This window comes from Octodon degus, unplaced genomic scaffold (genome assembly GCF_000260255.1).
Source record: "Octodon degus isolate 3935 unplaced genomic scaffold, OctDeg1.0 scaffold00045, whole genome shotgun sequence".
NCBI classification, from domain to species: Eukaryota; Metazoa; Chordata; class Mammalia; order Rodentia; family Octodontidae; genus Octodon; species Octodon degus.
This window is the reverse complement of record NW_004524621.1, coordinates 6,860,988-6,876,996: the sequence shown is the minus strand read 5'-3', so window position 1 is coordinate 6,876,996 and position 16,009 is coordinate 6,860,988. Positions and strand designations below refer to the sequence as shown.

General features: G+C 53.7%; 1 protein-coding gene across 7 annotated transcripts in view; it reads left to right on the top strand.

The window, feature by feature from the left end:
- Slc19a1 (solute carrier family 19 member 1) overlaps positions 1–15,086 on the top strand; it is an 18,272-nt gene extending 3,186 nt beyond the window's left edge. For 5 of the 7 annotated variants that reach the window (XM_023715993.1, XM_023715992.1, XM_023715989.1 and 2 more), the window contains exons 2-6: positions 4,115–4,355; positions 8,240–9,008; positions 9,130–9,322; positions 10,748–10,889; positions 13,874–15,086. In XM_023715993.1, coding sequence (XP_023571761.1) covers positions 4,164–4,355; positions 8,240–9,008; positions 9,130–9,322; positions 10,748–10,889; positions 13,874–14,140 — 1,563 coding nt within the window. In that variant the 5' untranslated portion in view covers positions 4,115–4,163 and the 3' untranslated portion in view covers positions 14,141–15,086. Of the gene's footprint in view, positions 1–4,113; positions 4,356–8,239; positions 9,009–9,129; positions 9,323–10,747; positions 10,890–13,873 lie in introns of all 7 variants that reach the window. The other 2 variants (XM_023715994.1, XM_004631973.2) reach the window with 2 other exon arrangements.
- The last annotated feature ends 923 nt before the right edge of the window (positions 15,087–16,009 follow it).

The window sequence follows — 16,009 nt, the reverse complement described above, 5'->3', positions numbered from 1 at the left end:
TGCCCCCTGGGGGCAGCTGAATTTCTATGAGTGTGTGTTTATGGAGATGGTCCAGGCAGAAGGCACCATGCCTAGCAAGGAAACTTGCCAGCTAAGAGTCTGCAGACTTGGAGCATGGTCCCAGGAGGAGGTCACAGAAGCATGTCACAGAGCCCACCCTGTGAGGACACGCCTTACCCCTTGGTCATCATGTGTTCAGAAAACAGGGATCCCAGGAGCTTTGGCCAATCTCTTGGGCCTCTTCACCAGAATTAGGGTGTCCCCATTCTGGCAGTGTCCCCAAATGGTGTGAGGGGGCTGGAGGGAGTGGCCTTGAGCCTAGACCTTAGTCTAGGGATGGGATGGAACTTGCAAAAGGCAGCTTTGGTCTTTTACCCAATGAGCGCTTTCGCTGGCTTTGCTTTCTGCCCTGGCCAACCCTGTATATGTTATGGGTCACTAAACATCAGCTAATGTGGCTCCTTACCTGTAGATCACTTCTGGATAGTCAGGTTCCCCTATGTGTGATCATAGTCCCCCGGAAGACACACTGGGTTGTCCACTTCCAGAACTCATCTGAACACTGGGGACTGCTGTGCCAGGTCTGTAACTCTGGATGTCCTCGGCATTTCGGTCCTGTGAGGGGCTTCTCCTGGTGTGGTGAGCTGCCTGCTCCAGCTTTCCTATGGGACATATTGAAAGATGGGTCCTGGGCTGCATCCTGAGCTTCAGACAGACAGGAGAGGCTCCTTAATGAGCTCTGCAGCAGCCTAAGAAATGCCCAGAGGTCAGTGAAGCTGTGAGAGCACTGTGCTGGCATCTAGAAATTTGTCAGGAGCCCGGAACTGTCCTCAGCATGGATGCCACCTTTCCAACAAGGGCCAAGCCCAGGGTCTCTGAGCCTGTGCCCCGGGTACAGGAGCCTGGATCCTGCCAGCAGGGCCAGTTATGTAGGTGAGGGTGTTATGGTTTGTGTCTAGGTGTCTCCCCAAAAGCCTCATGCAGTCTTGTGGTGGCTTCTGGAGTTTGTGATTGATTACTGTGGGTATGGATGCTGCACCTGCCCTGGGACAGGTAATTTGCATTACAATGTAAGGTGGGAAGAGAAGCTAGCTTCTTGAGCTGCTGCTACTCCTCCCTCTGGCTTGCTCTTTGCCACCGCCATGAAGGGTTGCTCTCTGCCTTGCCCCACTCTGCCTTGGAGCCAGCTGAATATGGACTGAAACCTCCAGTAACTGTAAGCTAAATAAACCTTTCCTTCCTTCATTTTGAGTGTCAGGTATTTGTCCCAGCAATGAGAGAATAGTAACTAAGACAGAATTTGGTACCAGGAGTGGGGTCATTGCTGTGGCTATACCTGACAATGTGGATTACAAGCTTTTGGGAACGGCTTATGGGAAGAGATAGGAAAGGTTTAGAGATGTCGCCTACAAGCGAAGCACTGAAACAGCTTCAGCTGTTCTGTTTGGGAGATTCTGGCCAGAGCGCAAACCAGAATGCTGATAGGAGGCCTGACTGTAAAGACCAGGCTGGGGAGGTTTCTGCTGGGAAGGAGGACAGCATTGGTTGTTGGACTGTGGATGATTTGTGTTATGGATTGGCAAAAAGTTTGTCTGCATTTTACTCCTGTCCAGAGACTGCCTGAGACTGAGATTAAGCATAGTGGACTAGTTAATTTGAAAAAAGCAATTTCAAAGCAGCCAAATATTGGGGAAGTGGCGTGGTTGTTGCTGAGGGCTTTTAGTCAGATTTATGTTGAGAATGAGGAGCAGAGGAGGAGCGGCACCTGCAGTGTCCGTCGAAGACCAGCGCTCCACAGTGAAGATCGGAGCTCCTCCAAAGTGGCACAGCTGCCAAGATCAAGCTCCTCCTAAGACTGAGACTTCTCCATGGAAGCGGGGCAAGGCGGCAGGAAACCAGGCAGGGCGCCTTCCTGCCTTTCTCTATTCCTGGGCCTTGCCCACCTGCAGGGCTAGGCCCCCACGCTGAGATCTGCCAGCTGATTCAGCCAAGTTGACACAATGTATCAAGTAACACAGAGGGGCACTGTGCAGCAGTGGGCTGGATGCAGGTGCTGCTCTGCCTGGTCTGCCCCAGCTTTCTATACAGGGTTACTGTGGAGGGCTGAACCTGAGCCTCACTACTTAGCCCTTCTGCAGCTGTTTCCATTCACTCTCAGGGAGGTCAGGAAGAGCAAGGCCAAGAAAAGCGGCCTTGGAGTTTGTTCACCTGAGGAAGCTTGTCTTGTGCTTGTGTCTCTTCTCTGGTGCTCAGGAGGTAGCCAGGACCCTGCCTAGCTGTTTGCTTTCATTCTGGCCCTCTGAGGATGTGGGCTTTGTCCCAGGCCCTGTGACTTCCGAGGTCGCTGTCACTGCTGTGTGTCACCCTGTGCTCCCTGCTGTGGCTCTGGAATTCCACAGCCGTTCTCATCCCTGCAGCCCCACAAATATACGAGTCCTCCTGTAACCCCACATTCTCCCTTCTCATAGAAAGGAAACTACTGGGACCAAAAGCATGGGGTCCTGGGCAATCCCAAAGCCACGGGCATTGCCTGTGCAGGCCTGGGTGCCTACCTACCAGTAGTCCCCCAGGCCCTCTTGCTTTCTGGGGTCTGTATGTCCCTAGTGGGGGGAGGGAGCCCCTCCAGCTGGAGAGCTCTCAGCCAGGGTCCAAGTGCTGGGCCTCTGGGCCCCCAGAACTGGTCTGTGTCAAAACTGGGAGCTTTCTCTGCCCTTGCCTGAAGGTTGGAGGGGGTTTTCTCTGCTTCCAGACCTGCACACACCCTCCCTTGGCAGTCCAGGCACCTGTGAGTCAGCCCAGGAGGGACAGGTCACCTCTGTACCCAGCATGTCTTTATCCTGCCTTAGCCAACGTGACACAGCCAAGCCAGGCCCAGCCTTTGGAAGGAGGGCACCTTGAGTGAGGCTGTTAGGGAGACCCTGTCCCAGAGAGTGGGAGGCTGGCTTCCTGATTGTTGTAAGTGGTCCCTGCCATGGACCCTGGCTCCTGACAGCTCATGTTTTAGCTACAAGGAACCTGGTAGCTGGTGGGGAAGTAAAATTAGGCCCTAGTGACTTGGTAGGCAGATGAGTGTGGCCTACCTTGTTAGACAGGATAGTCAGCAGCACATGGGGTTCATCTCCCAATGCCAGATAGATGGAGCCTCTGTTCCAGACAGAATTGGAAGATAAGACTAAGCAAAAACCTCACATTACCTGTTCTGGCCACCCAGAGTGCTTCAGGCCTGCATGTTGAGAGACCAGCCCCAAGGACAGTGGGCTGGATGCCCAGCATCTGGGGAGCTCCATCCAGAAGGTCACATTTGTTTCCCAGTGCAGGCCTTGGGCTATTCCTGGACATATAGGATCCTTGAGCTCTGTTCCTTTCCCCTTTTTTTTTTTTTGCGGAACCGGGGATTGAACTCAGGCCCTTACGTTTGCCAGGCAAGTGCTTATTCTACTGAGCCATCTTCCCGGCCCCCCTTTCCCTTTTCATACTTTGTTTTGCTCTGAGGCTACCCTGAGCCCCTGGTGGACACCTTCCCTGTCCCCTTTCCCAGTGTCTTCTGCCTATTCCCAGCCCATGAAGAGTCCACCCCCAGATCCTCCAGCCTATGGCTTGTGGCAGGCGCACACCATTCTTTTTGTCTTCTCTCTGGCCCTTGGGTGCTGCTAGGACAGCAGCTTGCATGGGACGTGTCTATTCATTTCTGCCAACACCAGCAGTCAGAGACCCTGTCCCCTACACCCACCAGGGAGAGGAAGGGAATGTGGCTATACGGCGTCAGTGACACAGAATGAGTGCTGTGCCTCCAAATGTGAATTTTGGACATTATTAATATAGTTAATAAAGTCAGTAAATTAGTTCACTAAGTTGGCTTTAATTAACCTTTAAATGACTGCTGTGGGCTGGACTCAGGGCTGGAGTTTCCTGTCTGCCCTGGAGACCAGGAGACAGTGCCAGCCTGGTGTGGGACTGGACTTCTGGGTGCATGTAAGTCTCAGGTTGGTGATAAGGACTGGTCAGGGATATGGCACTGGGCTCTGATCAGTGTCCAAGTTGAACAAGCAGTGGGAGCAAAGGGGTACTGAGAGTCCTCTGTCATATTACTCTGATGCTCAACTCTTCCCTCTAGGTAGAGGTCACCTTCAGTCACCTCCAGGGGCCCCGTGGGCCCAAGTGGAATGATGCCCTCTGGCCAGGTGGAAGAGAAGCAAGCACCAGAGGAGGAGCCTGGGCCTGGCCTGGAGCACAAGGCTTGGCGCTGTCTGGTGACCTTCCTCTGCTTTTATGGCTTCATGGCACAGATGCGGCCGGGTGAGAGCTTCATCACTCCCTACCTCCTGGGGCCCTTCAAGAACTTCACCAAAGAGCAGGCAAGTGGACGTAAGGTGCTAGGGGACAGGTGGTACTGAAGGGTGGGGTTTCTGTCACTCTGGACCTTCAGCAGCCAAGGCTGGGGAGGTAAGTGGCTGTGGGAGATCAAGGGTCACTCTCCACAGCAAGCTGGATTCAAGTGTTCTTGGATCTTGCAGAGGGAGTGCTGCTGGGTTGGAGGGCAAAGGAGCTGGTGCCTGCAGGCTGGCCACTCTGCTCTGCCAGGAAGAAAGCCCTCAGCTGTGTCCACCCTGCTGGGCGCCCCACTCCAGCAAGGACTGTGCAGCTCTTTGTGGAAAGAGATTAGTGAAGGAATTTTTTCCTTTTACTCAGCCTCTGGACAGAGGGTCCTATTGAAATTCAACTAATAAGCTTAAGCTGAGATAAGAGGCCTGAACCTGCTATGTTCTGTCTTGAACTTTGGTCGTGTGCTTTGTAAAAACATGACCATGAAAGGAGAGAGTGATGGTGTCCTCACCTTCCTGCCTCCTGCATTCCCACCAGCTTCTTGGCGCTTACTCAGGGGCCTGTCCAGATATCAGCATGTGTGTGAAGCTCTTAACATGGAACAACTATCACAGAAATGTTAGAAATCCTGCCTTCTTGCTCTTGTTTTGGACATTAGTGGATTAAAAAGTAGATTCTAAGCTGGATGTGGCCTGTAATCCAAGCACTCTGGGAGAATAAAGCAAAAAAGCCAGTAAGTTTGAGCCCAGCATGGGCAACTTAGCTAAACTCTGTCTCAAAACTGGGGGTGTAGCTCAATGCAAAAGCCTTGAGTTCTATTCCCAGTACTGTACAAAATCAAAAAGTCATCACAGAGGTTAACTTTAACCCCTTACCGGTTTGGCTATCTTTGGAGAGATGGTCACCAGAAACTTCGCTGTGGTCAAGTCCTCTGGCCTTAGCCCTCTGGGTACTGAGGGATACTTGGTAGCCCTGTCATGTCTGGGCCTCAGTCAAGAGGGACCATTGATGGTGTTTCAGGTTACAACTTTTAGAATCTGCCTTCATGTCCTTTGATGTGGAAGATATATTCATGTAGGATCAGGGCTGATCTTGGAGCTTGCCTGTGATCAGCCATAAAGCCACAAGCATTGCTGTAGTGCTTTGCAGTGAGGCAAGCAGGTGGCTTGCAGGTTCTCATCAGTCCAAGGACAATTCAGGTACTTGTTAGTGTTCAAGGGTGAATACAGGGAATGTTCTAGAATCTTCAGGGGTAGGGTATAGGCAGTGTCTAGAATTGTCAGGTGTGAGGGTATAGGGAGTGTTGTAGAATCTTCAGGTGTGAGGGTTCAGGAATGTTGTAAGATCTCAGCATGTGGGTGAGTGACTGTTTTAGGACCCTCACTTATGGAGTGTAGGGTATATTCTAGGAGCTCTGAGAGTGGGGTGCAGGGAGTGTTCACATCACATCAGGAACCATCTTTTCTGATGCTGTCCTATTGACCCCATGCCTGGTCCTTCTTATAGGTTGTGGCTGCCCAGGTCCTGCCCCTGCCTGGGTCCAGATTATGATCTTCTCTGCACTATCTTTGCCACTCAAGGCCTGAGGGACACCTTGGCAGTACTGGGTCCAGCCACTAGGAGTGCATCCTATGTCAGCCCTGGCTTCTGTGATACCTGTACTCATGGGACCTTTGGTGTGGCCTTCCCCCAGCAGCTTTCCTGGGGGCCCAGGTCACAGCCTAGGGCAGGGCCTTTGCTTGTCCATTGGCCAAGTCTAGGGGCAGTAGAGGAGGCTGCAAGGTTGAGGGTGCAGGGTGCTCTGTGGTCCACCCAGCACCTGCATTTGGTAGGCAGGGTGCTGCAGCAGGAGCTAGAGCAAAACCCAGAGGCACCTGGCCTCTGCCCAGCCTTGGCTTGGAGAGCAGATTGGTGGAGTGGGTGTCCATAAACTCAGACCTCTCTCACATGGTCTTTTGCTTTGTCAGGGCTTAGACCTGACCTACATGTTAGCCAGTGGTACTGTCACCATGGTCCCTAAGGTGCTGCTGGGCTTGCACTCCTGAGCTGCTCCTTTTCAAATCCTGACAGAGTCTGGCCAGGCAGTAGTTAGTTCTTTGGTATCCGCAGGATTTCACCATTAACAAAAACACAGCCCCCTGCAGCTGGACCCTACCAGGTCACTCAGCATTCTGGGGTCTGGCTTCCTCTGAAAATGTTCTGGAATGTCCACATATGAACAAGGCAGAGACTGAGGACCCCAGAGCCTTTGGGCTCCACCTTCTGGGGCTGCTCTTTGGGGTGCAGGTTCAGGAGGAGTGCCCACGCAGGTGAGGGGTCTTCTGACAGTCTCCCTGAGGCCTGTAGGAACTTCACCTGCTGGTCCTCAAGCTGCCGAGCCTAGTATAGAGTCCTTCAGCTGGCCACAGGAATGCCAGCAACACATCTTTGACCTGGGGAGGGGGAATGGCCAGGCATATGCCCCTATATAGGACTCTGGGGCTCAAGCCTGGTGTCTTGAGGTTTGGGCAGTGAAGTGGAACTGTAAGATCCCCAGGCAGGGTTGTGGGGTTGTTGTTGATCAAGTCAGGATTAATGCCTAAGACTGGGTGGCCCCTGAACCACACCTTCAGGAGCTCAGCAAGGCCTGTCAGCTTCCGTCCTGTACCTGGCGGCTGGAAGGTGGGAAAGCCGCTCACTAAACCCCAACTCAGCCCAGGAGGAGGCCATAGGTACAGGGTGACTCCCTTGTCTGACCTCCAGGACAGGCAAGGCTGGGCATCTGGGCTTCTTGTGGGGGTAGACCTCTGCAGAGTTCCTAAGGCTGGACCTTCTTGGGTTGAGGCTGGGGCAGTGCCTTCTGACCTCTGCCCCGTGCCTGCCTCTGTGTCTAAAGACCACTAACAAGGTTCAAGGCTCTTAGAATATGCCCTACTCTCTATTACTAAGGGTCCTAGAACAGTCACTCACCTGCCCCCTAAAATCTTACAATACTCCTGAACCCTCACACCTGAAGATTCTAGAACATTCCCTGCACCCTCACACCTGACAATTCTAGACATTGCCTATACCCTACCCCTGAAGATTCTAGAACATTCCCTGCACCCTCACACCTGACAATTCTAGACATTGCCTATACCCTACCCCTGAAGATTCTAGAACATTCCCTGTACTCACCCTTGAACACTGACAAAGGTGAATAGGAGCAGTCCAGGGAACCCAGCAGCCGCTGCCCTAGCCAGGACTGTGGTGTTCAGTTCCTGTGGACACTGCCCACTAGTTCTGCTAGGTATGGCAGGTATTTCTACCCATTCTTCCCCAGCAGGCAGTGTAATTGGTGGCAAGGCCTTAGCCACTACCTGATCCCTGGGACAGAGACTGCCTAAAAGATGGCCCTGGGGACTTTGTGAGGCTGCAGAGCTGTGGCTCTCTAGCCTTTCTTACTGTTCTTGGTCTCCCTCCTCTGAGGGAAACCTGTTCTGAGTGCTCCTTCTCTCTCCCCTTTCCCTTGGGTTAATGCTCCCTTTCCTCCTAAAGCACAGAGGTGGCTTGTGCTGCGTTACTGTTTCCCACATTGTTAAATCAGAACACAGTCAAGCCAAATCTATTCTAGTACAAATAAGAGAACCTACATTAACATGAGCTAAACTGGAGGAGCAGTGTTTTTTTCCTATATAATTGCCAGCTTTCTGTGGGCAACTGCTTCTTCCTCCTGACTGTGTGGGGTCACTGCCAGGTTCCTTGACATCCTGGGTGGACTGATGATGGGGGTCAGAGAGTGAGGGATGTCGTAGGACCTGTGTGGTAGGGCAGAGAGGCAGGAGGATTGCGGAGTGGTCTGCTGAGATTGTGGACGCTGGGGCAGAGCAGCCTCTAAGGCTGGGTATGGGCTCTCAGAGTGGTCAGCGTTGCTAAAGCTGGTCTCCCCTATCTACAGGTAACCAACGAGATCATGCCGGTGCTGACCTACTCTTACCTGGCAGTGCTGGTGCCCATCTTCTTGATCACTGATTACCTGCGCTACAAGCCAGTGCTGCTGCTACAGGGCCTAAGCTATGTGTGTGTTTGGCTGCTGCTGCTCTTCGGCAGCTCAGTGCTGCACATGCAGCTCATGGAGGCCTTCTACAGCATCACCATGGCTGCCCGCATTGCCTATTCCTCCTACATCTTCTCACTGGTGTGCCCCACCCATTACCAGCGCATGGCCAGCTACTCCCGGGCGGCAGTGCTGCTGGGAGTCTTCACCAGCTCAGTGCTGGGCCAGTTGCTGGTCACAGTGGGCCGCATGTCCTTCCCTGTGCTCAACTACATCTCCCTGGGCTTCCTCATCTTCAGCCTGGGCCTTGCCCTCTTCCTGAAGCGCCCCAAACGCAGCCTCTTCTTCAACCGCAGCGTGCCTGTGCAGGGAGCCTTGCCTTGTGAGCTGGACCAGATGCACCCCAGTGTGGGCCGGCCAGAACCCCATGGGAAGCTGGAGCGTGTGCTGCACACCTGCAGGGACTCCTTCCTGGTGCGCATGCTGCGTGAGCTGGGGGCCAATCTGCAGCTGCCACAGCTGCGCCTCTGGTGTCTCTGGTGGGTCTTCAACTCAGCTGGCTACTACCTGATCGTCTACTATGTGCACATCCTGTGGAACGTGGTGCACCCCACTACTGACAGCACCCATGTCTACAATGGTGCAGCTGATGCTGCCTCCACGCTGTTGGGTATGGTGCAGCCCCATGCCTGCGCCCAGCTTGACCCCTCCCATGCCCTGGTCCCTGGCCTGAGCTGCCCCACCCTGCTGCAGCTTCCTGGCCGAGCCACCCTGATGCACCTTGTTCCCAGGCGCCATCACATCTTTTGCCGCGGGCTTCCTGAAGATCCGTTGGGCCCTATGGTCGAAGCTGGTCATCGCAGCTGTGACTGCTATCCAGGCTGGGCTGGTCTTCCTTCTATACACCACCAAAAACATCTGGCTTTGCTATGCTGCCTTCGTGGTCTTCCGTGGAGCCTATCAGTTTCTCGTGCCCATTGCCACGTGAGTAGGCAGGTGGGAGGCACTTCCAGAAGGGACTGTGGGAAGCATGATGTGAGTGGACTACATAGGAGGTTGTCCTTGTTGGATGCCCTTGCCTCTGTTCCTAGCACATGCCTGGGTCTCAGCATGTGACCCATGTTCACCACTTACCACACATGCACATACCATGGTACACATATACATATATGTTCCATCACTCACATACATATACACTGCATAGTACGTACACATGTACCTGCATCATACAGATATCATTTATATACTGCACATATATACTATATTCTCGCACATGCACACCATAGTACATATGCAGCCACAACACAGACACCATACACATGCCTACATACCTACATGCTCACATCCTTATACATACACATGCATAAATACATGTGCACACACCACAGACACCATGTAGAGCCACATATTACTCATGTACACACTTACCATGTGTGCACACAGGCTCACCCACACAACGTGAACTTTCCTGGATTCCCACTCCCTTTCTTGAGGACTTTGCCAGCCTCCTCTTATCCAGCCTCCTGCTCCCGACCTGTGGAATCAGCCCCTCCCCAGGTGTGGCCCAGTCCCCGTGCCTTGCTGGACTGTCCAGTGCTTGTACATCTCTTTCCTGCACATCTACCCAGTCTGTCTCTGGTGTGGGAAGCCTGGCCCTAACTCTGTGGCACTGGCCCCTGCATACCTTTGCCCTTTCTGTGATGAGTTCTTTTTTTTTTTTTTTTGGCAGAACCGGGGATTGAACTCAGATCCTTGCGTTTGCCAGTCAGGCACTTATCCTACTGAGCCATCTCCCCGGCCCCCATGTGATAAGTTCTTATTCTTGCTCCTTGTGCACTCTTCTCATGCACAGAGTATTTAGCCATACCTGACCTTCACCCTACCCTTCCCTGTGGACCTACTTTTGTTTTTTGGTGGTACCAGAGTCTGAACTTAGGACCTTGTGCTTGCCAGGCAGGCACTTATGCCACCAACCTATATCCCCAGCCCTGTGTGCCTGCTTTTGGGATGAGGATTTTCAGAGCATTCTGTAGTAGGCTCTCCAGGGATCTTTTTCATTTGTAGCACCCATTCTGTTGCTAGAGAGAGGCCAGATTCAGGGCAGGTGCTGATGTGGGGAGTCCTGGACTCTAGGCTTTGCACCTACCTGCACTGCATCTGTGAGCTGCTGCATGGAGGGAGGGGCTGAGAGCAGGCTGGGGGCCTGTGGGTGGGGTAGGAGTAGAACTGTATGCCTGGGGCAGGGCCTGCCTGAGCAGCCATAGAATGCTGGGATGGGGCTTTGCATCCTGGGGGTGGGGCGAGGCTGCCAGTGCCCAGCAGGTCCCTACCAGATTGTGCTGCTAGAATCCACCAGGCCTGGTACCTGGCACCACCCCAGTAAGTCTGATCACTGCTTGGTCTTCCCAGCTTCCGGATTGCGTCTTCCCTATCTAAAGAGCTGTGTGCACTGGTCTTTGGGATCAACACGTTCCTGGCCACTGTTCTCAAGACCTCCATCACACTAGTCGTTTCTGACAAGCGGGGCCTGTTCCTTGATGTCCACTCGCAGGTGAGCCCAGGCCAGGCTTGCTCCTTTTGGAGGGAAGCATTCTGCAATCCTGGCAGAGCCTTCTGGTGTCCACTTGGAGACCTTCAGGGGCACAGACAACATCTCCAGGCTGGTGGGGCTATGTTGGAGTGGGACCTTAGGAAGGCTGATTGAGTCTCCTGGTGCCCACCTGTCCAGGGCCCTGGGTCTGTGGAGTATGACAGACCCTCTGCCTACACTGGCCATTTGAGCTGCTCACTGCTCAGGCTGGTTTGTTTTATCTCCAGTGAGACCCCAGGCCTCCAGGGAGGGCCTGGGTGCTAGGCCCAAAGTGGGGGCCTCCCTTGGCAGTGTGGCCCCGCCCTGGCCTGTGTCACCAGGCCTGTGTTGTCACAGCCCTGCCCTGTCATCTCATGGTTAGGGCCTGGTGGCCTTGAGCCTTGCCTAGGGAACAGGAGTATGTTTCTGTAAGGAGGAAGCAAAGCAGAGTCCCAAAGCTCTGCCTTAGTGAGTTGGCCAGTGGCTTAACCCACCCCAGGCAAGTCTTCTGATGTTTCTGAGAAGAACTTAAAAACTCTTGACCACTGACACTTGCACCTTTTCTCCTTGTGTGTGGCAGAGGCAGGGCCTCTGAGCCAGCTGAAGTTAGCCAGGTGTATACCTGGAAGGGGTGGTGACTGGGCTGGGTCCAACTCCCCAGCCTGTGATGAGACAGCACCCTCTGCTGGCCTGGAGGAGGCCTTTGTTCTCCTGGAGCCCAGGTTGCACTGGGCAGGGGATGTGGTCTTTGTGCTCTGTTGATACTTTGGGAGGGACTTCAGGGGTGCTGGTTAGCACAGCCTGGTGACTAGTCTCCTGTGTGCTGCGTGCATGTTTGATTGGGTGTGTGTGCTCATCTTGCTGGACTGATCCGCACCTTTACCATGCCCGTCTCTGTCCTCATCCCTCTCTGCCACCTGCCTTCCCTGTGTCTCTTTGCCCCTGCTCTTCTGATACAGCCTGCTGTCTGCAGGTATTCAAGTGAGTTTCTTGTAGCAGATTCCTGCTTTTTGTCCATCCTGCCAACTGCTGCCTTAACTTGGCATATTTGGACCATTTTACAGATTTACACATTAGGGCTGGGGCCTACTGTTTCAGGTTTCATTTTTTGCATGGTCTGTTTTTAGTATTTTCTTTTTCCACTTTTCTGATGGGTGACTTACATATAGGATTTTGCTTGGGTTTATCCCTTGTATTTCTCAATGTGACATTTTGACAGCTGCCCCTATAGGGCACAATGTGAGAAGTGTAAAAACTGCCTTTTCCTGTGTCACTTGTACTCTTGTAATGTAATTGTCTTGGTATTTCCCCCACTTGCCTCAAGAGCAACATGATTTTGCTTTACTTATCAGGCATAATTTAGAAAACCCAAGAAAAGGAACTCTGCCCTAGTGTGTCTCCGTTTTGCAGCCTTCTTATACCTTTCTTTTCTCTTTGCAAGGCTGTTTGCTATCATTTTAGGTAGGCCTGCTGGTATCCAATTCTTTTTTTCTTCATCAGTGTGCATCTTGAGTTGACTTCTTTATTGTCCCTCCTGTCTAACCTTTGTGGAATGTGTGTTTCTACTGCTTCCCTACATGCTTGCTACTGTATCTTGTGATGGTTGCTTTGAACCTGTCCTGTGAGAACAGCTGTCATTTCTGTTTTGGGTTAGGGAGCTTTCAGTGTGAGACTGTAGACTGCACTTGAGCCATCTCCTGACCTTACTGTACCCTTGAGGTAGGAGGGTTGTACCTGATTTCAGCTGGGCAGGTGAAAGGCAGGTCCCCCTCATCCAGGTGACATGTAGCTGGGAGAGGCAGGAATTCCACTTCCTTCCCCTGGCTGTCCCCAGTTGGTATTGGCTCCAATATGCTGTCAGAGTAGGATATTGTCCTTTCTGCCTGATGGGCCCAAAGTCCAGACCCCTGGTCTCCTTGACACCCGTGTGCGGGAGAGCAATCCCAGCCACCCCTTGAGGTTTATGTGGAGTTGGTGAGTGGAGGCAGGGTCATTGTCACTCCATGGGAGGGAATCGACTTCCTACCACACCAGGTAGGGATGTCAGAGTCTTCTGCCAGCCCACTGCATGGGGTGGGCTTGGCTGGAGCAGATGTTCTTTGTCTGAGGACCACCTATCCTGATCCTCGGGCCAGTGTGCTGTATTGGACTCTTCTGTCAGCATCTCTAGGCTGTGGGCTTCTTTAATTTCAAAAAGAAAATCCCTATGAGACTGGAGTGCTCCTGGGGTCCTGAGGCCTCATGTGCACTGTGTCCTGCAGTGCCCTGGGGTTTGACCTATGCTGGGAAAGAGCACAGAGCCCCTCCAACCCCACCCATATGGGCATGAAGTCCTGGGAGATGGCCCTAGACTGAGCTTTCTACAAGGTCCTACAAGAAGCTTTGGGAGCTCCTTCTGGCACCAAGGCTATTCTGCCTCCTGGGCTCTGTGACATAATTCAGACTTCCCTGTGTTCAAGGATAGCCCAGCCCTTCTTACCCTGGGCACTCTGGGAACGAGGAGGGGGCGTCTCCAGCTGGGCTGGCTGTCTCTAGTTGGTATTATGTAGCGTCTGCCCAGGCTTCCTGCTAGCTGTCTGGTGTGCCCTCTGCCAAGCTCAGACCAAAAAGTTCTGGCACCATGGGATGTGGGCTGAGAGGTCTTCTAAGGAACACAGCCCCACAGAGACGGAGCTGAGGTCATCTAGTTCAGGACATGTGCTGGCATCCCCCTGCAATCTCTGAAAGGCAGGAACTGTTCAGTGCTCCCCAGGTGACGGAAGGCAGGGGATAGGGCAGCTGCTGTGGGACTTGCTTCTGGGCCCTGTGACTCTATGCAGTGTTTAGTGGATCTTGGGCAGGATGGGTGGGTGGCATACTGGACTGAGAGAGTCATGTGTGGGGGCAGTCTGAACCCCCTTCCTCTTTCCCTCCCTTATGTCTTCTCTTCTGCTCCAGCCTTGCTTACCTGCACCTCTCTGTTCCAGTTCCAAGTCTACTTCGTGTACTTCCTGGTGCTGTCCATAGTCTACTTCCTGGGCGCGCTGCTGGATATCCTGTGTCACTTCCGGCAGAGCCACCACCAACCCCTGCCTGTGGTCCAGGAATTGCAGAGCCCCTCAGAGAAGGTTGTGTCGGTGCTGAGCATGCAGGATGGGAACCTGCATGGCCTGCAGCCTTCAGCTCTGCCACTGCCCCCTGAGGACAGCATGGAGGACGGCGAAGGGCCCATAGGGATTGGGGCCAAGGCCTGACCCCCATCTTCTTCTGACGCAGCCCAGCAGGTGGAATGATTCCCAAGCAGAGGCAGCACCTCCATTTGCTGTCCTGACCTAACCCCAGCTGGTGACCCAAGCCAGTGTCCTACCAGGTCGTTACCACCCCAGTGCTGAGGATGCAAACAGTGACACTGGCCCTCTGTGGTCCTACAGGGACCCAAGCCACAGGGTCCACCTGTCTTAGGTTAAAGGCCTTTGCTGCTGGCAGCTGTTGAGGCCCTTGGCTCTGCATCACTCTCAGCAGTGGCTGGAGCCTGCTGGGGATGCTCAGGGCAACTACCTGGCCAATGGACCCCACATTGTACAGTGGGCCTAGGCTGCCTTTGTTTTCTGAGAGGGGTGGGATCTTCCATGTCCACCAGGCCTGTGCCTTCACTCTGAGGGAGGGTGGAGCCAGTCTGTTTCCAGGGGCTAGTGAAGTAGGATCACTAGCCCCACCAGGTCCTGGGCTGGTGGGAGGGGTGCCTTCCCTCAGGCCTGGCTAAACTGTGAATTCTTATCTGTCCTCAGGGTCCTGGGCCTCCAGAGCGGGTGGGAGCTATCCCCAGGCCATGGGTGAATGGTGACCTTCTGCTTGTCATAGGTGCTTGCATGTGTGAATGATACTCCTCTGAATCAGTGTCTAGCTTCTCTGTGGTGTGTGAGAAGCTACCTGGGAGGGATGGGAAGGAAGCTCCAGCCTTGCTGGCCTGGGCCCCTCAACATAGTTCCTGTTCCTGCCCTGTGCGGGAGAGGAGCTTGCAGCCTATCGGGACCAAGGGCACAGCCTCCTTCAAGCTAGGCTTGCCTGAAGCACAGGGCTGTTGGGTGGGCGTCTTCCTGGGGCATATGTGCAGCAGTCAGCCCTGTGCATTCTTTTCTGTGTTGAATACTTTTCTCCAGACACATTAATTAAACATCAAGAACCTGTGTGTTGGATGGGCTCTAATTCTAGCTGCCTGGCCTGGTCTGCATGGGCCAGAGATATGAACCCGGTGCCATTGTGCAGACCCCAGCCCTTTTGGCCCCAGGAGAGAAAGTCACCTGCTCAGAGCCAACTCAGCACAACATGACCAGAGCTCCTGGCTGGCATAGGACTGTGGGGTCAGTATGGGTGGTAGACATCTTAGGTCTCTGTTGTGGCTGCATGAGAAAGGCCTGCATCATAGGTGATGACACACAGAGGAGTGGGCCCCAACACAGCCACCTGCAGTCCTGCTGGGAAGGGACAACAATGTCCCCCAGTTGGCCTGGCCACTGACTGCCACAATAGCCCATGACACAGTCAGCTTTGGGACTGCCCCTTGTGGTAGGGGCACTGCTGCTGCCTGTACCAGGGAGCCCCTTGCATTCTTGTGAAACTTTCTATCAGCAGTTTTGCTGGCTTTTTGGCCTTGCTGTCCTGAGCACTCTGCCATCACCAGGGCAGGTGGTACACTGCCAACCAACATATAGCACCTGGGCATTCCGGGAACCCCCAGACCCAGTCCTAGCCCAGGTCTGGTGAGTGTGTGGGAGAGCTTCCTGCTACCCTGCGCCAACATGACCTATTAACTGGTCCCAGCCCAGGCACAGCAGGGGTGAGACCATCTTCCACCCCCTTGGGATGCTCCCAACCACTCTGAGCACCTCCCCTACCCCGCCTGCCGAGTAGGAATTTCTGCCGCTTTCCGGGAACCCCCAGACCCAGTCCTAGCCCAGGTCTGGTGAGTGTGTGGGAGAGCTGCCTCTCCCCCCTACTCCATCTTGTCCCCTCCAGACTCAGCTCAGGCCTGGCATACAGGCCTGGGGTGAAACCCTGCAGCTGCAATCCCTGCAGAGAGTATAGAGGATAGAACCACACAGCTGGTCCAGGAGCAGAAAATC